Source organism: Rattus rattus, chromosome 5 (assembly GCF_011064425.1).
Source record: "Rattus rattus isolate New Zealand chromosome 5, Rrattus_CSIRO_v1, whole genome shotgun sequence".
Classification (NCBI taxonomy): Eukaryota; Metazoa; Chordata; class Mammalia; order Rodentia; family Muridae; genus Rattus; species Rattus rattus.
In genome coordinates this window covers 32661686-32686682 of record NC_046158.1, presented here as the reverse complement: position 1 = coordinate 32686682, position 24997 = coordinate 32661686, and the positions used below count along the sequence as shown (strand labels likewise).

The following is a 24997-nucleotide window of genomic DNA, read 5'->3' as shown; positions in this document are numbered from 1 at the left end:
CAGGATGTAAAGCGAAAAAGTAAAAAAAAAATTAATTAAATTAAGAAAATATTTTATATGCAATAAAAGTAAGTGAAGCAAATGGAAAATAAAGAAATAAAAGAGTTTAAAATGTTATTAACATTTCTTTTTGCAAAATTCTCTCATTTTCCAAGTTATTTTCCCGTAAACCTAATTTTCATTGCTTCAGCTCTTATCCACAAGGGGCAGAAAGACATTGCCTTTGTAATTGTGAATTTCAAGTTGGTATATGTTATACATAGAGCAGGTTACGATTGAAGAGGTAAAATGATATCAAAATATCAGGGCAGGGTAAATATCCAGTACAGATATTTTCTACTTCTTTTTCATTGGGCCTCCTTTGCTCTTTAAAAAGCATGGCTCATTAATCTGCATTGAATTAGTAAAAATGAAAACACATGGCTGCCTTCATTTTTCTCTAATTTTTAAGGTGTTGACAGTAGATATGGTATCGCATAATAATTGATCCTTGCTGCTTAGAAAATAACTCACAGCTCTCACTAACCCAAAGGGAAAGTGTATTTATGCTGAGCCTTTGGTAATAATTCAGGGTACTATGGTTGAAGTTTTACCGTTTTAAGGTGATGTAACATTTGTTTGCAACCCAATATGAATTTCAAGGTAAAACTGTACCTAAGATGTAGTACTCATACATTAGCAAATGTTTTTAATTTGGTGATTTGCTATGTAGATAGTCTGAAATTTTATATGCGAAGATATATTACTAAATCACAATGGGAAATTAAATGGTTATTTTATATATTGCTAATACGTAGTGGGAGTTTGAAATGTGATTCCTGAAACTAAAAATGGACTAAATGAAAATATCAATATACAAATACCTCTAATGTGCTGTTTTTCATAAAAAAACACCTTTTCCTCAGGGCACTGTAGTTTAAACTTTACACATACAGGAACAAAATACAGGAGCTCTAGATTGACTGTGCAGTACAAAACAGATGATAGTAGGAAAATGAGGGAGCCAAAAGAAACATATCACTTGGTACTTTCTACGTGTCAGCTATTCTTGTACATGGAGAAACAGATCATATGACTGATTCATATGAAAATGCAGTGATAGATAAGTCCTTTACATGAATCATGGGTAGTTCTCATCGGAGCCTTCCAAGGACTGCAGGAAGTGGCCACTGTTGACTAATGGGGTTAGGAGACTTTAGCTCATTTTAGTTCAGCTGCTAAATGGTTCATATAAATGAAAAGCAAACCCAAGTGGCTTCATAATTATTACTGCTCTCAAAACATTCTAATTGTAGGATAGTACTATGAATCGGGATCTATTTAAAAATAGATAAACCTGACCTGAATGTTTACCTAAATGCAAATGGCTTTCTAGCAGATTGGTTGTTAATGTAAGTGATTTCTGTCAGATGCAATTATCAGTCCTTAGATTTCAGTATCTGTCCCAACAGTTCAGGTAGTAGAAACAGGTACTCTTGTGTCTTGTCTAAAGAATCCAGAGGATAGCTCCTCTTGGACCTCCTTTTAGTAGATGTAAGATCAAAATCTGGTATAGTAAACAGATAGTATACACTACCTATCACAGAAACTTAGAAGAGATAAGCTCCTCTCTCAGTCCTTCTGAAAGTGAGACAAAAAAAAAAAATAAAAGCTAGACTTTAGAGTATAGCAGAAAAATGCACAATCAATATTTTAAACTTGAAATGTATATATTTATACTACATAGTCTTAAATGGATCATAATCATTATATGCAGTACATATGATGTTTTCAGAAGTAAGATTTAAGAAGCAACTACAGTAGATCTGCACAAATTAGGTTCATCTTTGATTGCAAATATTATTTTATCATTCTCGGGTTGATCTCATCTTCAGCTGGGTTGTCATGCTAACATTTCATTATCCTATCTCAAAAGACCAGGCTCCTATTAGAGGAAAATGCCCATCTGGGTCATATCAAATTTAATTACTCTAATACTCATGTAATTATGGAGTTCTCTCAAGTTATAAGTACATGCACTCTCCTAAAAATTAATAGTTTTGTCATGAGGAAAGAGTAAAATCTTTTTAACAGGAGCACATTTAAAGAATGAAGAGGAGGTTTAAATGGATCAACACGGAGAACAGAAAGCAAGACCTAAAATTTTTTTCTTTCTGTCTCCACCCCCTTGTCCACCTCCACCATAAAAGACAGTATATTAGCTACATAAGGAGAAACCAAATACATTTAAACCCAACTGGGATGTACCACATTATTCTTCATGTTTGTAATATACCACAATAAAATGCTTGTCAAATTTCTAGTTATCTCATATTTATGTGACTGTTTCTTAGTAGGAACAGATATTTCCAGAGAATGGCAAATAAACAACTAAACTGTGAAAATCATAAATTATTAAACTGTGTAATATGTAAGCCACAGAAATGTAATGTAAAATATAATGTGTAGTTGTAAGACTATGGTCACATAACTGGAGGAGGGTTGGAGAAAGGTTACAGAAATAGAAAGGGTATTTTGGGGGAGCTTACTGTGATTTAAATTGTTCTATGTTAAGTGTTCTACATTAAAGCATTAGTACAAGCATATGGAGGAATTAGCATTCTAAGGTGAGCCCCTAAAGCAAGAGCATAGCCAAAGAAATATTAAGGAGAGTGTGAGGAGATGAAGTAAATTGGAAACATCCTAAGGAATTGGAGTTAGCAGGGCCAATTTAGGCAAGGCCTTCTGAGCACTGTTATGAGCAGTAGGAATGGGATCAATTCTGTTTGAGTCTTACTAAAACATCTACTAGTTATTGAACAACAAAAATGTTCTAAATTGGGAAATAACGTCTGTCAGTTACCGGAATGGCAGAAGTTTTGGAGTCTATGGTTTTAGAAAGGTCAACCAGTGAGTACCAATAGAGAAGAGCACCAACTTCCACACGCCAATAATATTTCAAATTAAAAGATTCAGTGGCCAGGGGGAATCACATTATGGGAAACACTAATGTAGGAGGAAATGTAAAGTGGATCCAAGTGAAGAGATAGTAGTCCACTGGAAACCAGAATTATGGAGAGGTAAGTGTGTGACAGAAATTCATCTACGACTTACTTTAGTCCATATGAATGGATACTGTGAAGATATTTCTCCACGTATCCACTTGAGATCCTAGATATATATACAAATATTTAATTTCACTTATTGTATAGTTTGAAGGCAAATATTGCATATGAACATAAAGAAATCCAGCTTCGGTCTCAGTATCAGAAAGCATAAATCTCATTCATCTCAATGAAGGTTATTAGAATTCTGGCCTTTATACATTGCACAAGCTGGTCTGAAAGCCTCCACCTTAACTAAGCTACCCCATGGGATATAAAGCATGATTAACATAACAAGGCAATGTGTTATCTCCTAGAGACATTTAAAACCTATTTCAGATCATTAAGTGTTTGCTTGGATTTTACTTTTCAAAACTGAAGGACTTCCTGTATGCAGCAATCCAGTCTTCTCACAGGTAGCCACTCATTGTGTGATGCTCATAGAAAAAGAGTGGTGCAAAATATCCTAGGCAAGGTAGAAAGAGGATCATTATTTCAGAAAGTAAACAGGTCAGCAGAAAGCTTTTACTATTTCCTTTGAGCAGAAGAGGACACTGTTTCCTCCATCAAGTGCAGAACAGCATGAGGTAAGATAGTCCTTTGTCAAATCCTTAGCCAGATAATGCGGTTTCACTGACTTAAGCACCCAGGGATATTTAGAAATGCAATGCCATGCCCTTACACAAAATAACAACAACAACAACAGCAACAACAACAAAAACAACAAAATCTGCTGATTTAGTAAAGGAGCACCCTGCCCTCTGCTGTCACTTCCATATATCCAAGAAGTGATATTCCGTGAGTAAATTAGAAAATCTATGCCCTTTATATTTACTGAGAACTAATGAATGTTCAAGATGGCTGTCAGTTAATGAGCTAATGTCAGTTAATGTGTTAATGCACTGGATCATTTAAAATGGAATTATTAAAGTAGTTAAGACCAGAGCGCGCGCGTGTGTGTGTGTGTGTGTGTGTGTGTGTGTGTGTGTGTGTGTGTGTGTGTGTGTGTGTGTGTATAATGTAAAATTATCCAGAAGTTCCCCCAAGTCAGATTATTCCATCCTAAAAAAGTTAATATTTAGGAATATGGAAAACAGATCTTTAAGACAACAGAAATACACAACTCACAAGACTCAGGAAGTCTCTGAAATGTTTCAGCTTCACAAGCCTCTCACATGTGCGACATGCATTTGAACACCCTTCCAAAATTATATAGGTTATAAGGATGGCTGAGGATGAAAGGCTCTCTGAGCGTTCATGTGCCTTACACATTGTGCAGTGATCCAGGATTGCAGCTTATCCTTATTGCCACTCAGACCAAGGCAGGTTTTGTGTTGATAAAATAATTGCACTTGTCAATGTTCAGTAAGAAATATTGTATTCTGACCTAGTAGAAATTTTGCGGAGAGCCATTTCCTTGCCCTCTTTTCATTATGCTTTCTAGTGTAGGCAGAAATTTGTTTCCATATCATACACCATGCATTTCTTGTCTTTTCATATATGTTTGAAAGTTATTAATTTCTATTTTTACTTGAACTTGAATTAATGAAATATATGGTTGAAACTAATGGAATTTCTATTAACTTCCACGTCCAATAGTTGAGCAAATTACATCATAGATTCTTTTAAAAGAAAAGAAAACCACAGTTAAACAGAAACAACGGAACTATGTAAAGATAATGTGAGATATGTGTTACTCAATTCCACAGCTAAATTACCTTTATGAGAAATTCATATTTGTGAAAGGTATTGATTTCTCTTTACTGGTACATTTGGTATTATCAGAAGCATAATTGATTTCCTTATACCCATGAATCATGGCTAGCTTTTAGAAATTTTATAACTCATGATCTCTCAATTTGATCATAAAATAGTAGAAAACCTTACTTTATTATTAGTTATACTATCACATTATGATAGTAATCATTGTCACAGAATGAAACTTGTAAACATTGTAAAATGTTGAATAAATCTAAAAAGTATTTAAAATTAAATAACACAGTGAAAGAAAAAAATAGAGACAATTTTGAGAATTGAACTAATGTCCGGATAAAAGTACCTTAGTAGTACTTGGTCCATTGTATTTATTTTTACTAACTTAATCATTGTTGTGAACTTTTAAAATATAAGCAGTTTTTAAACTTTAAAATAATTCAGATATAGAAAGTGTGGTTCATTTAAAAAATGGAATACTATTCAGCTACTAAAAGTGAGGACACCATGAATTTGGCAGGCAAATTAATTAGAACTAGAAATTATCCTCCCGAGTGAGGTAACTCAGACCCAAGCACATGCATGTTATGTATTCACTGATAAGTGGATATTAGTCAAAATATACAGATTACCTAAGATACAACCAACAGACCTTATGAAGTGTAACAAGAAAGGCCCCAGTGAGGATGCTTCAATCCCACTTAGAAGAGAGAATGAAATAATCATGGGAGGCAGAGAGAGGGAGGAGTTTGGGTGGGAGAGGGGCGGAGGGAAAGGGGAGCAAGATCAGGTTTGGGGGTCAAAACAAGAGAGAAACCCAGAGGGCCAGGAGAATGAATGGAAATAAGCAGTCTCAGGGGTGAGAGGCTAAGGGACCCTCTAGAAAGTACCAGAGATCCAGAAAGTGCGACAGTCTCAGGACTCAAAGTGGGTGACCTTAGCCAAAATGCCCAACATTCGGGAGAGGGAATTGAAGAGTCCACCTCCAGTAGATAGACAGGGCCTCAAGTGGAGGGACTGGGTTACTAACTCACAGCCAAAATTTCTGACCCATAATTGTTCCTGCTAAGGGATCTATAGGGACAAACATGGAGAAGAGGCTGAATGAAAGGAGGTCCAATGACTAGCCCAACTTGGGATCCATCGCATGGTGTGAGCACCAAAGGCTGACATTCTTACTGATGCTACAATGTGCTTACAAACAGGACTCTGACCTGGCTATTCTCTGAGAGTTCTACCAGTAGTTGAGTGAACAAGATGCACATTCTTACACGCAAACATTGGACTAAAGTCAGGAACACCTATGGTTGAACTAGGGGAAAGACTTAAGAAGCCGAAGTTGAGAGCAACCCCATAGCAAGATCATCAATCTCAACGAAGCCAGGCCCCAAGGAGCTCTCTAAGACTGAGTCACCAACTAGGAGCATACACGGGCCAGTTTGGGGCTGCTGGCACATATATAGCAGAAATCTGCCTGGTCTGGCCTCAGTGGGAAAGGATGCTCTTAATTCTGGGGAGACTTGAAGCCCCAGTAAAGGGGGAAGCCTGATAGGGGTCGGAGCACCCTGTCAGAGGCAAGAGGGGCTGAATGGGATGAATAACTGTGGGAGTGGGAACTGGAAGGGGGCAACGACTGGAATGTAAAAACAATAATTTAAAAAATAAATAATTCAGCTCTAAGTTTGAAAAAAAATAAAAGACTGGAGTTTCCCCCTCCCTCTATCTTTTTCGCTATACCTCCCAGTTTCTTTCTTCTGTTTGTTCTTTTCCCCTTTTATATTTTTTTCTGGATTGTGGCTCTGAATCTTGCTGTGATATGCTGTGCAAAAGTCCTCCACTGGCCAAGGGACCGTTTCAGGATTCCAGCATCAGAATCTGGAATCTAGGTATGACCTGAAAACAAGTATTCTCATGTATTTGAAAGCATGTTAACTTCTTTTAATCATTTTTACAGAGCTGAAAGAGTCAATCTCTAATCATCTCACAAGAAAATTTTACATATATATATATATCTCACATTTAAATGCTTCTGTTTTACATATTTGGCTATAAGATTATATTGGGTTAACAAGACTTTCTTGCTGCCTAGAAATGGTTATAAATAATCACTCTTTTATAAAATAAAACATAATCATGGAATACTAAAATTATCTGTTTGAAATACTAGCAAAATTTATTTTGAAAGAAGACAACATATACCAAAAGGAAAACTAAATTGGCATACTTTAATTCTACAAAAATGTATAAATATTTAAATTTACAGAAAAAGAACAATTATATCATTTAGTAATGCTTACAACACTTAAAATGTTTAAATCTTTATGCACATTCTACTGTTATAAATGTTAAAGACTGCACTGAGCATGTCTAAACATTTTTGAGATTGTGTTCTTTATCTTTGACACACTGATTTTAAAAAGAGAAGGTCTCTACCCCACTCAAAGAAAGTCTTGTGACTATGGATTCTGGTTTCTCTCCTGAGCTATTTTTAGCTGTAGGTACACCAGGAACAAAGGTTAGTATCTTTAAGTTTTTAACCTCACCAACTGAATACAGAATGAAAAATTCACTTTTTAACCAGTTATATTTGAGATGGAACCCTCTCGATTTTTTTTTATTCTAATTCACCCAACATGGGAGAATGATTCATTGTACCCTATTAGCAATGGCAGTAAAGCATTACTGTACATAATGAGCCAATTATCACAGAAGTGGTCCTCATCTTGAGTACATTTATTGACAAAAGACCGTATTGCATCACTTCTTTCTCAGGGGGAATTTTTGAATGCAGATTCAATGAAAAAAATTTCTTTAGAATGTATTAAACACTTTAAAACAAAACCTGGGGGAATGAATCTCTACCAACTAGTTTCAAACACATTGCTAGAGCTTATCCAACACCTTAGCTTTGTACAGTATATCATGCTTGATACCACTATGAACATGGTGCAGTCAAACCAGATGTTCCTGTGCTATAGAGAAGAATAGCTGAGTGCTTTCACCCCGTATCTGACATAATGGTGGGTAGTAACTAAATCCCGAAACACAAGCTGCCTTGATACCGTTGAATTCCTGCTGCTCAGCTAAACTGGGCCCTCAGTCAAGACTAGGAGTTCTTAGTTCTACAAAATAACATCTCACAGACAATGATTCACATTTGCTGAAGACTTTAATTTTTTTTATATTTCTTCAAATCATTATACCTGCAATTTAAGAATGCATTGTATTTTGGCCACTCTGAAATGACAGCTTGAATCCATAGATAAGATGCAAATGCAATGCAATGATTACGCTCAACCACTTCTTAAATGGAGTAACAATCTATGTTGGAGCAAGCCAATATCCTGAAGTTTGCTGAAGCAATCTACTATATTTGTATCCTTCCAATGAATTAAAAATAAAACATTAAAAGAAGGTTATGTTATTTTTATTGTAACAGTTTACATTCCCTTCCCTTAGGTTTTTAAATTTATTATGATGTTTCTAAGAACTAAAGAAAAAATGAAATTTGCATGATATGTTTATAGTAAAGTGACACTGGGAAGCCTAGAGATCGATATTTGCTGGTTTCTCTGTAATTGACAAAGCTTCAAACAAAGAACTCTCCCAGTGTTCATATGGATTGATGGTCTAATACTCTGTGCAAGCTGTAGGTCAGCTTTACTTGAAGCTTGAAAGGAATTACAAGAAAACATAAAAGAGAAAATAAATCAAAACAAACAAACAAAAAAAAACCGAGTTCAATAAATTACTGCTGAAGAGGCATGATACTGCTTCCTCAAATTTCTTGCCCACTGATGTAGGGTGTTCTATTGTTCTGCTGCAGGTCTTCTCCTTTTACCTGTTGTCTTATTTCATAGAACAAATTTTATTAAAGTATGAAAAAAACAATACTAATTTAAACATTTTTAACAAATGAAATTAATAATGAGTTTTTAATAAAGGCTTTTTTCCCCATCATTGTGACCTTATATGTTTTTGGCAGTAGTATTAGGAGTCCTGGGCATATAGTTTTGTAACTCTATGATTATGATAAAACTATAGTATATGTCCATGGCTCAGTTTTATTATATATAAACATAGAAATTAATAGTATAACATCTTTAATGTTTTAATATTTCTATAATATCTTTAGTTAATAGATTTTTACATTGAAAATAAACTTTGTATAGTCATTATCAAACCATGAAAATAAATATGATTTTAAAAGAATGTAATTATCTTCTTTCTACAACTCAAAATCTTAGCCCTTCTGTGGTCAATCTAATACAACCAAAACACTGAAACTATAATTATTTTTAGTTAAGTGAAGCAATATATCTTATAATAGGATTTTAATAAAATGTTGTATTTCATTTCCATAAAGCTGGTGATTTTAACACAAAGGACAACATAGAGTCCATACTTTGATATCAAGGATATTAGAAGGAAAATTAACAGTTGGAACCAATGCTCTGAAAGTCTCTATAAAGACATTACTGGACACTTTAAATTTTAAACATGGAACCATATGATACTCTGCTGCTTAACAACATGAACACACTCTCAAGTGTATTAGTTCAAGAGTAGTAGTTAGAATAAGCCAAGAGAGAGCATAAGAAGCTGAACATAGCCAATGGACAAAAATAATATAGACCCTGCCTTTAAAAGGATTTATGTGAATGTGTGTGTGTAGATCAGTGGTAGTGTGCTTACTTAACAAAGATGTGGTCCTGGCATTGAAAACAAAAACAATAAATAAATGTAATTGTATGCCCAAGTGTGTGTTGGTGTATGAGACTAGAAGAAATTGAATTAAGCAAAAAGAGTAAACTTAGATTTGTTCTTAGAGAGATAGGAGTGAGAGATTGCAGTAAGGACAAGAGTTTCTTGTACTGAAAATGTAATGCTTGAATAGAGACCTAAAGAAATAAACTGAATGACATCTTTGGGACTAGTAGAACAACAGTAAACCAGAAACTTGCTTAGCAGTCAGAACAATGGAATGAAATGCAAGACAGAAAGAGATAAGAAACATAGAGGTTTCTGTGTATGTGTGTACATATCCATCTGTATAGGATATGTATATATGTGTTTATGGAGTGTATTTGTCTGAATATATAAGCATGATGGCTATGAAATGATTTGAGGATTAATGGGAAGATTGCATTCAGGGAAATACACAAATTCATACACAACAGTATCTCTATGACTGTTATATTATGAAAATAAGTATAGCATTGGGTAAGCCTTGGCATAAATAGATAATCATATTTATATGCATATTCCCTATGATTTAAAAGGTAAGAATTAGTAACACACATTGGTTGTGGTACCTTTGCTGCTTTATGTCAAATGTGGTATCAAGTTAATTATGAGATAGTTAAACTCAATTTGTCCAACGTTTTACATCGCAACAATATTGTCATTTACAAAAATCAATACTTGGTATCAAAACACTCTAAAATGAAAATTTCAAACGAGTTTAAATTTTGTGTCAGGCCAAGATCCTAGTTAATTTTGACAGCAGGCAGTTTTATAAGGCCTGTGAGCTACTGTTAGAACAGGCTTGAAAAGTTTGAAAGATATGACTTGATTTTAGGGACAATGTTTGGTCTCTCATTTGGTCTGGAACATGTCCATTAAGACAAACTGGTTGGCATGGAAACTCAAGAGATTCTCTTTTTCTTTTCCTCCCCAGTGTTAGAGTTACACGCACATCCTCCACATCTAGTGGTTATTTTGCTTGGAATCAGAATCAGGTCCTCTTGGTTGAGGGGCAAACACCAACGAAGTGGGTAACCCCTAAATTCTCAATTTCATAGTTCTGACTTGAGCATCCAAAAGGTGAAACATGCATTTGTTCTGATGAGAAAGACCACTGAAGTAGGTAGACTGAAACAGTGTAAATATACTACCTCAGCTCAGGGGGTGTGTGTGTGTGTGTGTGTGTGTGTGTGTGTGTGTGTGTGTGTGTGTGTGTGTGTTTGTGCATGCTTGTGTTTGTTTGTGGAAAAGACAGACAGAAACAGAGAGAAAGACGGTGAAAACAACAGACACAGAGGAGAGAATCAGAGAAAGATATAGAAAGAGGGAGTAGAGAGAGAAGGCAAGTGTAGCAGGCCAATTAGCATTTTTTTCTAGAAGATCATTTAAACTAAAAGGTCAAAAGAATGGATTTTCTGTTTCTGGAGAATCTTCTATCTTCAATTTCATAGATTTCCTCCAGCTGCTAAATAAACAACCAAAACGTTCATGTACAATAACTACGCGACCATCTAAAATGATAGCAAATAGAAAAAATTACTACCATCCCATGAATTGGTAGTTTTTTTCTTTTTCATATATTTAGTTCATGCACTGTGAACAAAGGGGTTTTAAGTGGAAATGACACATGAAATTGTCCTAATTATGACTGAGCCATAGTTTACGCAAAATCATGTCTAGTAGTTTAATTCATATCACTTTTGTAACTTGAATTTTCCCAGTGACCATTGTTGGATTATATAGAATAGCAATAAATTTTGATAGTGTCATACATTGTGTAAAATACAACGAGCCAATGACAAAACTGACTGAAGTAAACGAGATAGAAGTTTAAAAAGTAAACTTAAAAGGTCACCCTTCACCTACAGTTCTGTAGGCTGTGACAAATCTCACCCTCTAGAGTGACAGACAAAGGCAGAGCTTACAGAAACGGAGAGTAATTGGGGATTGAGGTCCTGACATCACGTTTCAGAGCAAGACCATCTTCAGCTTGTTTGGATTGAAGATTCTCTCACAGCAATTCTTGTGGTTTATATAGCTCTTGTCGTCCTCAATACCCGATGTATTCCTTACATCATTTGATTTAAAATTATTATTTAAATTGTTTTTTTCAATTTTGTATGATGATTTTATATTTTACAAATTTAATAACTAACTTAATTTTTTTCCTAGTACCTTATATGTTGCTTGATGAATTCAATGCTCAGGAATGATTTTTTTATGTGTTCTAATTGTTGGCATAGAAATTCAACCAGGGTCCCATAAAGCTTTTGTAAAAAGAGTGTTTTATAAAGCTACATTAATATTTCATAATTATTATATTGTATAAGGCATTACATGATCTCTCTTTTAATTGTTAGAACACCAAATAAATCAATACCAAGTAACCTTGTGACAAGAGGCTAATGAAGACATTTTAAAAGTAAATACAAGGTGTGTTTTTTCCCAAACAATTGAAATGTTTAATAACAGTTTCTTATTATTTATATTTTATGTGCTTCTTCAATCAAATACAAATTTTTAGTAGGGAAATAAACATTCCTAAAAATGAATTATAAACAACTGTGTTTTATATTACTAAAAGTATTTTTAAAACTTTTAATTCAGCAAAGTTAAGATTTTCACCAAACTGAAATAATGGACAAACAAACGAGTAGAGACTTTCACGCCTTGGGAAAAAAGATCTTCATGTCCCCAAGGTCATGTTCCTCAGCAGCCATTGTTGAGATCTGCTGCCACTGCAGTCTTGCATGGTAGGCACCATTTTGTCTTCTTCAGAAGGTTCATCAAGACATTGGTTACTGTTAGCATGTCTCAAAGTGAGTCTCTGTAAAAAATAACCATAGTCAGTAATTACTGGTTCATTAGATGAAAGCTGCTCTTTAAAAATAATCTATATAATTTTAATGTATAAAAATATGACGTTTTAAACAAAACTGTGTATAACTTTCTCTAAATTATGTTTACAATTTTTCCATAAATCAGTGTCATTGTCTAATACACCTCTATTTAAAGATTGGTTAAGAAAATGAAATTGGCTGATATTTATTACACGTTGCTGAAAATTCAGATCTCTTTGTCAAAAGCATATTCATGACCCTGAAGTCTAATTGATGTGACAAACACTAACAGACTTATAAAGAAACTTAATTTTATAACCATATGTTAGTCATGAACAATTTGATAAACATAGAAGTTGAACACGCACCAAAAGAAATAAATGATTAGAGATGCTCCCATTAAAACTACTAAACTACAGTATCTGAGACATTAACTGTAGATCAATGATTTCTAAAGCCACAGATGATTAGTCTTCATTCATGGGATGCTAATCATACTGAAGGATCTATAAACTTATCAATATCAAATTAAAAACAAAAAGGATATAGTATTTTTCTTCACAATTCTAATAATTGCATTGTGCTTAATCATCACACAGTTTTTGTTTCTATCTGTAATTGAACTACTTTCTGAGATTTCACATTCCAGCATGTTCTAAGGGAATATACTTTACACCTATTAAATTATACACATATATATTACTAATTTTGTGCACCATGCCTAGAATCACTGGAATAGTTCTCTAACTTAGAGTGATTACACACTAATTACACACTTGAGGTGATGTGCAAGCATGTCTTGGAATTGACATCTTAAACACTAGGTTTTGCAAATTAGCAGAATGAAAAGTGGGGAAAGTCTTCTTTTTATAGTCTTTTCTCACTCTTTGTGGTATGTTGGGGGGTGTGCATGCTAAAAATATAAAGAAACACCTGTAACTTCATTATTGTAAGAAAAGATATAATAGCAGACAGGCTGCTGTGAAAGATGCCTCTCTGACCTCGGCAGGAAATTAAAAGGCAAGGCGATTAAAAAAGAAGGTGATGTCAAGATTGGGGCCTTTGTTATCATTTTTTAATACAGAGTTTCAAGCCAGTTTTAGTCGAAACAGTGAAGTGAAAAAGAAATTGCCTAAGATAGCAAGAAAGCAAGATGATGACTGGTTTACTCTGAGGAGGACAGGAAATCTAACTATTAACCAGTGTGAATATCAGATACAAAACTAAACAAAACCACTGTTTTACTTTTTAACAAAAGTGTAGGCAAGAGGAACAGCAACAAAGAAAATCGTTCTCTGTCTCAAATCTGAGTTAGCGTAAGTCCCTTCTTCTGCAAAGAAGCACTTACCACCCCATGCTTCTAACAGATCCTTCTGCAAACAACAGACTTTGCTTTTATTGGGTAGCTTACCACGCATTGACTTATAGCACTGCTATTAATTTATTGTAGTCTGATCACCTTTTACAGTAGTTGAATGATTTCACCTTATATCATATTGGAATAAAGAAAAGATTTTTAAAATTTATATTGAGTAAGTCTTTTAATGATATAAATAATGCATGCTGTGACCTTTGTATTTGGTATTGTTTTGTTAGATCAGCATGTAAATATCATTGAAAAAAATGTATTAGTGCTTAACGCTATTGCTTCAAAGGTAACAAATGACCAATTAAAAAAACTCTATTCATTGCAAAGCCAGACATTTCAGCCTCAAGTCGTCCTGAATGTGAATTCTTCTCTTTTACATGCTATAGGTATGGGGGAAAGCCTCCAAATTCTGGAGACTTTTATTCTTCATTAAAAAAAAATCTGAGTTACTTTTAAGAATGCTCACAAATCTCCTCTTTCTCTGCTGACACATTTGAACTTCAGTCAATGAACTCAAAACCTTTCGAAAGCAAGTAACAATAAAACTGTTAACTTTGTGTTTGGGCAACAGGCCTATTCAGCACAGGTAGGTTCTCCATCTGCCAGATGGAGATACGAAAACTTTGTGCCAGAATGTGACCTGTAGAAAAAGTAACTTCCAGAAGATGCATCAAGTGCTGAGGTTGTACATCTGCTACACATGTGCAGGGGGCCGAGGTCCAGCCCATGTATTTTCTTTTGTTTGTGGTTCAGCCTCTGGGAGCCCTCAAGTGTCCAGGTTAGCTGACACTGTTAGTCTTTTAATAGAGTCCTAATCTTCTCTGGGTTTCATGATCCTTTCCCTAACTGGTCCACAAGACTTCCAAAGCTCCATCTAATGTTTGGCTGTAGATCTCTGCATTTGTTTGCGTCAGATGCTGGCTGGAACCTCTCAGAGGACAGTTATATTAGGCTCCTGTCTGCAAGCATAACAGAGCACATATGTAACAGACACACAGCCTGGTCTTCATAGGGATCCCCCAACGAGAGTGGGCTCTGTCACTGACTCTGTTGCCTGTCTATGGATCTTATTCTTCTTCATGCCTTGTCTGGCATCAATGGAAAGGTTGTGCCTAGCCTGCAGTGACATGAGGTGCCAGGGCAAAATGATGTGTGTGTAGGGTGCTCTCCCTTGTCAGAGGAGAAGGGAAAGGGGTGGAGGAAGGTCTGTGTGAAGTAGAAATTTCTGGTTTCTTTGGAAACTGTCATATGTAGGAAAAAGGCTGTTTGACTCAAACAGCCATGTGAGATAACAAGTGATGACTAAAAAGAATACAAATATGGCCACAGAGTCAGGGGGAAGAGGCTCTATCATAGGTTCACTTTGCTCTGTATCACTAGTTTTGCTGATGACTCTTTTTGTATTGGTTCGCATTCCATAGCATCGCTGATCTTTCTTGTCCTAACTATGGAGAGCTTAACTCGACAAAGAGCTGGCGATATTCTGGTGGCTTCTTGATGCTTGCATGGACTCAGGCAGATTGGCAGAGCCTCACCGTTTCTTTGGGATAGAATTGCTGCTATGGATTCATGTTAGTGTTTTGTTAGAGGACTGGACTGCTGACAATAAAACATAGCCCCAAAGAACGATTTGTAAGCAGGTCCAAAACCCTTGTTTCCTATAAGCTTTTCTTTTGCACGGCCTTTTTTGGGTGGTGACTTGAACGGAGGTTGAAGCATGTAAGATCCCTTATTAAAGTAGGTTTTGAAAAGTCAAAGCCTACAGCTGTTAGGCAGGTACTTGGAGTGGGTGATATTGGGATACAAATTGAATAAATAAATGGGAAAAATGGTGCTGATACAACCGCCAACCACATGCTTTCCTGCTGAGAGAAGCCTCCTGCCAGAGCAGTCCATGATTCATGAGATTAAATGTTTAAGCCCCAAGTATCATGTTGTACATTAGTACGACGACGACATGGAGGCATAGAAAACAAAGGCAAATGTTGCATGTAAATTGCCTTGGGATAAATCCTCTTAATGCAAACTCATTTGGCAACTGCAAGTTTTCCATCTCTTATGTGGACCACCCCTGACACAAGTGTCCTCTAATTCAAACAAAAACAGGTCAGCCCTCTGGTTCCCTGCTTCTGTTCTTAAATGTGCCGCAGGTAGTTAAGTGAAAAGTTTGGGTTCTCCCATGTGTTCTCACACCCCGTGGCTGAACTATGTAAAATAATTTTGTTTTTGGATTTATTAAAAAAAAAACAAAAACAAAAAACAAAAGATAGTAAATCTCCCAAAATCCTTAAGGTCAATAATTCAAAAATGATCTTATTTATTTGTAGTGCTTAAAAAATACTCATGAGTATTTGTTGATATGAACCGAATAACAATTTATTTGATTATTTAGAGAGAAGATAATCACAATTTACTTAAGTAATAAATAAAATGTACCCTTTTGAAAAGTTTTGATCCTTGCCACTCTATCACCTAAGCAACCACAAAAGAAATGTGTAGACACAGCTGCTTTTGACATGCAGTTGTTGAAAATAACTTAGTCTTTAGTAATAGATTTACTTAGTGTCTCCAAATAAAACAATGGTAATTTATAAAAGATGTGGAAGCTGTTACACACACACACACACACACACACACACACACACACACACACACAGAGTTGAACCATCTGAATAAAATTTAATACAATTAAATAATTTTTAAATTCCAAACTATCTATTTTTAATCTATGTTATATTTAGTCATGTATTCATCTTTATACAAAATTTTTTCATATGAATATGGCTATTGTTAGGATAAAACAAAACAATACTTCATAATACATTTCACCTGTTATACTCAGACATACATGTCTATATACACATTTTTAAAAAGAAAATGAAAATACATTTTTGTTAATGATAGAATAGTTAGTTACTATTTAGCAAATCCAATCTTCAAATAAATGAGCAGCAAAGGAGTAAAAGACAGAAAAATAAATTCATAAATGTAATAAAATAAATTCTATTAAAATTTCAGAATTTAATAACAATTAAAATTACTAAATAAATTGAATAAGTCTGAAACACAAACCTCTACAAGTCATTAAGGAAAATAATCAGTAAGATTTCCAAAAACATTTCTAAAAACTTCTGCTCTTGTATAGTTTCTTAGTAGCCATTTTTGCAAAGTGCTATCATTACAAGTCTCCATGGTAAGATGTTGAGAGCCGTCCGCTACTTTGCCCATTGAGAGGCAGGACTGTGTGATTATGTGAACAAGAGTATGGGTCTGTTTGACAAAGAAAATAATGAATAATGACAAATCAAGTACCAAGGCAGTAATAAATCAATCATCCCAGACAACATACAATTTCTCCTGAAAAAGTACGGGAGACACACGTCATAATAATTGTATAGATGAAGCTGTGAATGGCAATCATTCAGAAGGCTTCAATATCAGCTTTACTCAGAAAAATCGAGTTAAGACAAAGATTATTAAGGAAGAATTTGACATCAGATGGTGGAACATTTCAGGCAAAATGTTGTTTTTCATAGTTTTGTTCTCATTATCTTATAGTTAAAGACACTTTAGTGCCAAGTAAGTTATTTTGTGAGAAGTTACTCTAAGTAGTTGATTAATTCACAGTTCATATTAGTGTCCTCATATGCTTGCCTCAAACCTTAGAAGACACCAAGGAAGACTTTGTGATTATTTTGATTTAGGTTTTCGTGGGGACAAGGCTGAACTTTCTAAAGTATCCACACAACCAATGGCATGCTTAGTTAGCATGAGAGAGTACATGAAGAGAAAGAACAGGGAAGGGAAAGATCAAATCTCCTTTGAATGTAATTTCATATCTGACTGTATTTCATTTTCCAGAACAAGGTCAAAAAGTTATTTCTATATATCATCTATATATCTATGTACCTCTATATCTATATCATCTATATATCTACATATTTATATACATCTGTATATATAATATATCTCTACATCTCTATATCTATGAATCTCTATATTGCTATATATTTATAGGTATAAATATCTACATATCTATATCTAATCTACATTTACAGATAAATGCATACACACATACATGAATATACACATACATATACATTTACATTTATATGTATATTCAACTCCAGGGTCAGCCCAGAAAAGTACTAAATAATTTTGTTAATCTAAACACTTAGTAAGGTTAATGAATAAAATACATTTTATTAAAGTAACTCCAATTTGTGGGCAACATGATGGATGCAATTATCAAAAGGTTTATCTTTCAAAGGGTTGCCCTCTACACATAAATGATATATAGTGACTTCCAATGTCAGCAAAGGTAGCATTAAAAAGCATCATGTCTTACCTATGAAATGATGCTGATGGTAATAGTTTGACCAGTTATCTTAACTAAATGTAATGTATCTACATTGTTCACACTGGACATCAATTACTGCTCAATTAATTTTTCATTGTTTAAAACTCTTTTTAGAAAATATCTTCTTAATACACAAGACTCTCTTGTTAGAAATTGAAACTTTCATACATAATTAAAGAGAAAAAATAGATTACACTATTATCCCCAGCCAAAAAATAGTGAAACAGATTTTTGCTTAAGAGATCAGAGCCAAGAAAAAACAATACCATGTCACTGATATAATATACATATTTCATTTTCTCCAAAAAGGCTTATAATGATCACAAAAATGAAAAAATATTCTATGTAACACTTTTTCAAAGCTAGAAACCAGGAGAAAAATTAGAAATTTTAAACAAATATTCCTTTCTCTTCCAAAATAATGTGTTTAGTTTTTATTTACTTGAAAGAACAAAAGATACATTAAGTTTTCCAAATCTTTCTGCTACGGGAGAAGATGGTTGACTTATGTGGTTTGTACTTTACTGATTATTCACATGTCTATCAATGAGATTGAAGTCATTGAATTAAATATTCCCCTTTCATTTTTATTATGAGAATACTTCCTATCATTAATCTTAATACGATAGAGGTGTTAAATGAAATAGATTTTCGAAATCAACTTAAATCTTTCATTTGATATAAATGTCACTATGATTCAGAGCCATTGCAGATAATTCTTTGATAAATACTTCTTAACATCTGTCATGACTATAATTTCTTTTTATTGAATCTTAGATGAGTTATTAAATGAAAGGCATAAACAACTAAATATAATTAGTAATAATAACAGCTGTTGTGTAGTAAATGAGAGGAACAGGGTCAGTTCCAATGAATCTCCACCATATTATCTATTGGTTTTTAACCTTTTACTTTATTGCTTCACTGAAAGAATGGAAGGGAAAAAAGAAAAGGAATACAAGAACTATTTTTAGGCTTCTAATTCCCATGGTTAATTTAATGATTATTTTCATGGGCTCTGTATTTTTACTTTGTTTATTAACGTCTCATGTGTTTTTATATAGCCTACACATGTTTTTTCCTAAATATTTTTATTAATTCTTTGAGCATTTCGTGTAAGTCCTGTGCAAATTTTTCAATGAATGCTTCCTTATGAGGTTGTCACTGCAAATAAAGTTTTGGTGCAGTGTGACAGGCAGGCTCCCATGCATCTTGCAGTCTTATCTATGGGGTTTCTTAATTTTCAGATTTTTAAAATTTTCTTTACATTGGTGTTCTCCCTTCATGTATGTCTGTGGGAGGGTGTCAGATCTCCTGGAACTGAAACTATAGACAGTTGCGGACTGCCACATGGGTGCTGGTATTTGACGCTGGATACTTTGGAACAACAAACACTGTTCTCAGTCATGTATGGCTTATAGAAAAAACAAAAAACAGGAAACAAAAAAACAAAAAACAAAAAAACAAAAAACAAATCTCTGATTATTAAACAGAGTTATATGAGCCAGAATCTAGTATTATCTTTTATGTATAATATAATATCACTTAAACATGCTGTTCTAAAATGTTGGGCATTTTGATTCATTTTCATTTGCAGAATGCTAATCACAACGTCTAAGTATATATAAGACAAGGTTGTGGCTTTTTTGGTGATATATTTGTATTTGATAAGCCATGAACTACTGAAAAAAATACTCTCCAAATGTGCAGCTACAGCTAATTGGAATCAGGCTAATAAAATAATTTTCCTCATGAAACAAAACAACATAACACTTGTATTAAAACTACTATTTTAAAAAAAAACAGCTTGATATTTTGATGTACACATACAGTTGGCTACATGGCTGATGCCAGAAATGACTACAGAAACTTCAGTTTACTGAAAGTATAAAATGGGAACAATAAATTCAATCCTGATGTGGTAACACACAACTTTAATCTCAGCACTCGGGAGGCAGAGGCATGTGGATTTCTTAGATTGGGCCAACATGTTATACAAAGAAGGTTCTAAGACAGCCAGAACTGTTACACAGAGAAACTGTCTAGGAAAACAAAACAAAACAAACAAAAATAACAATAGAATTCCTCCTTTTTAGACAGAAAGATAAGTATGACTGACCTTAGGTTATTATATTAGTTTAGCTTAGTAAATCATAGGTTTCAAAACATCTAGACAAAATACTAAATAGTACATGACTAAGATGTCATCTCAAAATGTTGCTATCGAAACGTTTAGTGCAATATCCTCAGAGTACACACTACACAATCAGAACACTACAAAAGTTAAGAATCAAATGTAATTGTTCAAGAGGGGATGTAAATGCAACATAATCTACTGAAATTACCATTAACTGATTCTAACAAGAAATCAAAGCTATGGGTCACTGGGGCCATGGGAAGATAGTACTAATCTAAGAGACACCACCACCCAAAGGTAAATTGAGTTATTGTTCTTTAGAAATTCTACACAGAAATCTGGGAGGGTTATAATCATAAACCACTTACCTTAAAATTATATTCCCATTTACCTGCTTTCTGATAAGAGCAAATAAAAGAGGTTGGTTAAGAATGATTTAACACAAGCCTAGGTGGTTTTGGTAATTTCAAGCGATGTCAACCACTGGATTCATTTCATATGGATAGAATGTATAACAAGTGGTCTCTCAGCTGAGTTGCTCAGTCATGTGCAAAGGAGGACTTATTTTTAGCATCATATTTGGCTCCCGTTTTCTCTTTGTGGAACAGTGTTTGTTAGGCAGAAATGCTCTGATCTAAAATTAGATTGCTTCACTGTATGTAGCTGCCTGGATGTTCAAAAAGAAATGTGATTAAGCACACATATTGCAGGAAAGTGTAAATTTGGAATAGATTTGAGCACATCTGTGATGTTGAAGCAGTATACAAACAAATCCAAAATAAATAAATAAATAAATAAAATGGACAAACAAGGCACTAATAAAAAAAACACATAAGTGCCTGGTGTTGGGAAATTTATCATTTTCTTTCTTTGTTTGAACTTGATGGAAACAAGTAGGCTATGGTACTGAAATATGTAGATATTTTCATTGAAATTCTATACCAAATGTATCCTGCAGTGCTGGTAAAAACAACAAATCAGAGAGGCCAGATATAAAGGAGAGAAAATATATATATATATATATATATATATATATATATATATATATATATATATATATATATATTAGAAGGGAGTGAGGAGGTTTGTAGGGAGGGGACATGGAAGTGGATGAAGGACAGAAGAAGAAAGGGCTGTAATTTTTTTAAATTACAATATATCTTGCATATTTAATTAGGCAAGTCAAAAAGTCTGTATGGAAATCTTTTAGGCAGAGATAGACATTTTTAATCAATGCATATTCAGCTTTAATCATTTAAAAGAAAATTTATATATTAATTACATTATGAAGACATTTTCCTCAAGTTTCCTGGCCAGTATTATGATAAAGCAAGTGTAGGGCTGTTTGCATTTTAAAAGAGATTGTTTCCTGCAGATGGACTTTCTTATGATTAAGGAAAAGAGACGTCCATATATGAATGCAATCTGCTATTACAAATGGTTGTTGCTGTTTGATTGCAACGTGGTCCCACTCTCCTTTCAGTTTAAATGATCCTCATCAATGAAAGCATCTAATTATTTGTAATATTTCAGTTACAAGAGGAGGCAAATTAGTATTGGGGAAAATTGTCTGATTTAGTGCTAGACACCTTGATACACACACTGACAAGGCTTAATTAAAGATACAGAGAATAACAATAGCTGTATAAGATTGTGGCAAGAACGGCCTAAGAAAAAGGGGAAATCAAAGTATTCTGTTATCTTCGTTTCCTTCTTTCTCTTTGTTCTTCTAAGCAGATAACAAACTGAACCAGCCAGAGAGACTCCATGCTTAGAGGCCCCTGCTGCTCCGTGTGTTCTAACAGCTCTGTCCTATTTATGACACTTCCTTTTCTAATACTAAAAGGCAGTATCAGAGAAGGTGTTGGAATATTTCAACAGTTCACACTGTGAGAGTCACAATTGGACTAGTAACTATCTTTCTTTGAAAACTTTATTAGGACCTGAATTCTAGCTCTGCTCCCAGAGGGGTAATCTTTGTGCTTTTAGCTTTGTCCTGACAAAGCTCAAAGGAGTGGAGTTTAAGGTTCGTTTCAGCTCTGTAATTTTGTGAACTCTACCAGTTTTTATTCTGACTGGAAACTGCACCACCTCAGAGGTTTCTCAAAGAAGAGGAATTTTATCCTTGCTAGTAAAGGACAAAGAACTGAATTAAAGAGGGAGCAAGCAAGTCTTTGTACCTTCCACTGTTAGAATGAGAGAATAGAGCCTCTGAGCGAGGACTTCTCACACTCAGCTTTTCTCATTTGTTTGTTTCTTTTCTTTCCCTTGGGTCACTGAAAGGCCTTGCTTGCATTTTCCAAAGTAGTTTTTGTCCTAAATTCACATTGCTTTCCAAGAGTCTATAAAAAAAGAGACCTGGAGAGAAGTCTCAGAAGTTAAGAAAATTGGCTGAAAGGGGGATGGTGTATAATTCCCAGCACCCATTTAGCAGTTCACAACTACTTGTCACTACAGTCCCAGGAGATTGTCACCCTCTTCTGACCTCAATGTGAACTGCATACTTAGATTGCCATCTGACAAACGTACACATAAAATTAAATAAATAATCCCCACCTGCCCCTCAAAAATTGAAATTTACTCATCACTGTCGAGAGAACAGATCAAACTGTAATGTGTATATGAATAACCCAGATATTTAAAAAAACAGAAACTGGGATTTAATTGCTAAAGCATCATGTGTTAAATGCTATATTTCTAACAAGTCCCAAAAGATTTAGCTAGCTCTAGAATCACTGCTTACAGCAGTTATTAAAATATGCTGTGCAAAGAAAGGTTTTCAAATGCAAGTAAAGGGAGCCATGAAGGTACTTTACTTCCATAATCACATTCTATCCTTTTTAGTTACCACAAAACCGAATCCAATTTTATAGTTAACTTTTAAATGGTAGAGATGGCAATCTATTATTCTACCATTCTTACATGGTTACATTTTTCAATACTTTTATTCACTATCATGTGAATGAGGGAGAAAGAGGAGGGAAGCAGGGAGGGAGAGAGAGAGGGAGAGAGGGAGAAAGGGAAGGAGAGCGAGAGAGCGAGAGAGCGGGAGAGCGAGAGAACGAGAGAGAGAGAGAGAGAGAGAGAGAGAGAGAGAGTTGTGAGCTGTCACACACACACACATGTATGGGTCTGTGAAAACTCTGTGGGGTCATGTGCATCATAACACATGGGTAGACATCTGAGGACAGTTTTACAGAGTTGGTTGTTTCTTTCCACCTTTCTATGTTTTCTAGCATTGGAGCTCCAGATGCCAGATTTGTACATGAACCATTTTTACCTGCCAAACCATCTCTCTAGTCTGACATACATTTTTTGGTCTGTGTTTTTTAACAGGCAGTGGTGTCATTTTTTTTTTCAGTAGAGTTTCAGATGCATAAACATAAGAGGGAATTAAATGATGACACATGCTTTTGATATGAGATTACTTGTTTTCAATAAAAATCCTTAAACAGAATGGCATGTTGTCAGCATTCTGGGAGGACCTCAAAGGCCTAACATATCTCAAAGTTGAGAGTTCTATGAAGTATTGCAGAAGAAATACATTACAAGATAAGAAGTGTGCAAAACTGACTTAGTTGTGAAATTATGTACGTTCATTTTTCTTTAACAATTACTTAGTATTCAATATAAGTGTAGCTGAAAGAAAATAAATATGATCAGCAATGTTTTCAGAATGAAGGAATTTCAATTGTGAATATAGAAACTATGTTTACCCAAGAACTTCAGAAAACTTTAAAGATTGAAGTATTATACTGAAACCAAATTTATAAAATACACAGTCCTTCTTCTTTCTTAATATGCATGTCTCTTCTTGATTTTAGGAAAAAATCTAATAAATATGTATGTATTGGAAAGAAATTAAGTAACAACAGCACAATGTTTTATTTTAAAAAGATATTATTCACAGGACTCATGCTTATCTGTTCTCTCCCTCATAGAAGAGGCAGATTTTGATTCAAATCCCAGATTCCATTGTATTTGGTAGGGATGTGGTCTTCAGGAGACTTAACACAAATGGTGTTATAACAGACCATGGTTCAGGAAACCAACATAGAGGCCAGATAAGGAAAGATGTCAACAGAGAGGCTGCTAATACAACATTGACGGATTCAAGATGTTTGCCTTTGTGTCACAGAAAAAATATCTGGTGTCCTCAGAGTCTGGCAGAGTACAAAATTTAGGCCCAAAATTAGCCTGCACATCCTTTGGTTCTGTACAAGTTGATATGCTTTCTATTCAATATATGAGTCCACAAATGGGAGGAGAATAAATTAGTGTGCAAGATGTGTTTCACAAGATCTCGTTATAGCAACAATATCAGAAACACAGGGACTTAATATTTCTTTAACAAAATGTTGTGCTTTTGTGAGTAGCTTCATTGTGCAGTGTCTTTATTTCTATTATATTTTTATCTCATAAGATTGTGCTTGTATCAGTTGCCATTTAATGATGTCTAAGATGTGACATGATGACCAATTCATCAGTTGACATTTAATCATTTCTAAGAGGTGACATGATGACCAATCCATCTTGCTCAAGCAAGAGAAAGGAAAAAAATTAAGGCATTTCTGAGGTTTAATACAGAACATATTTCTTTTTTATTAGCTCCACCTGATGGCTGAATTAATATTTGCACATGTTCTAACTAAATTCTCACTGTAATTTTGTTGTTTTGCTACCTTGCTCTCCACCATAAGGGCGTGATATATTGAGAAGGGGTGGCTTTGCTATATCTTTATCCATGAT

The 24997-nt window shown here is 34.4% G+C and overlaps 1 protein-coding gene across 1 annotated transcript in view; it reads right to left on the bottom strand.

Annotated features, from left to right (window-relative positions):
• Positions 1-11201: 11201 nt before the first annotated feature.
• Galnt13 (polypeptide N-acetylgalactosaminyltransferase 13) overlaps positions 11202-24997 on the bottom strand; it is a 629326-nt gene continuing 615530 nt past the window's right edge. Inside the window, exon 13 of the mRNA XM_032903304.1 lies at positions 11202-12369. Coding sequence (XP_032759195.1) covers positions 12229-12369 — 141 coding nt within the window. The 3' untranslated portion in view covers positions 11202-12228. The remainder of the gene's footprint in view (positions 12370-24997) is intronic.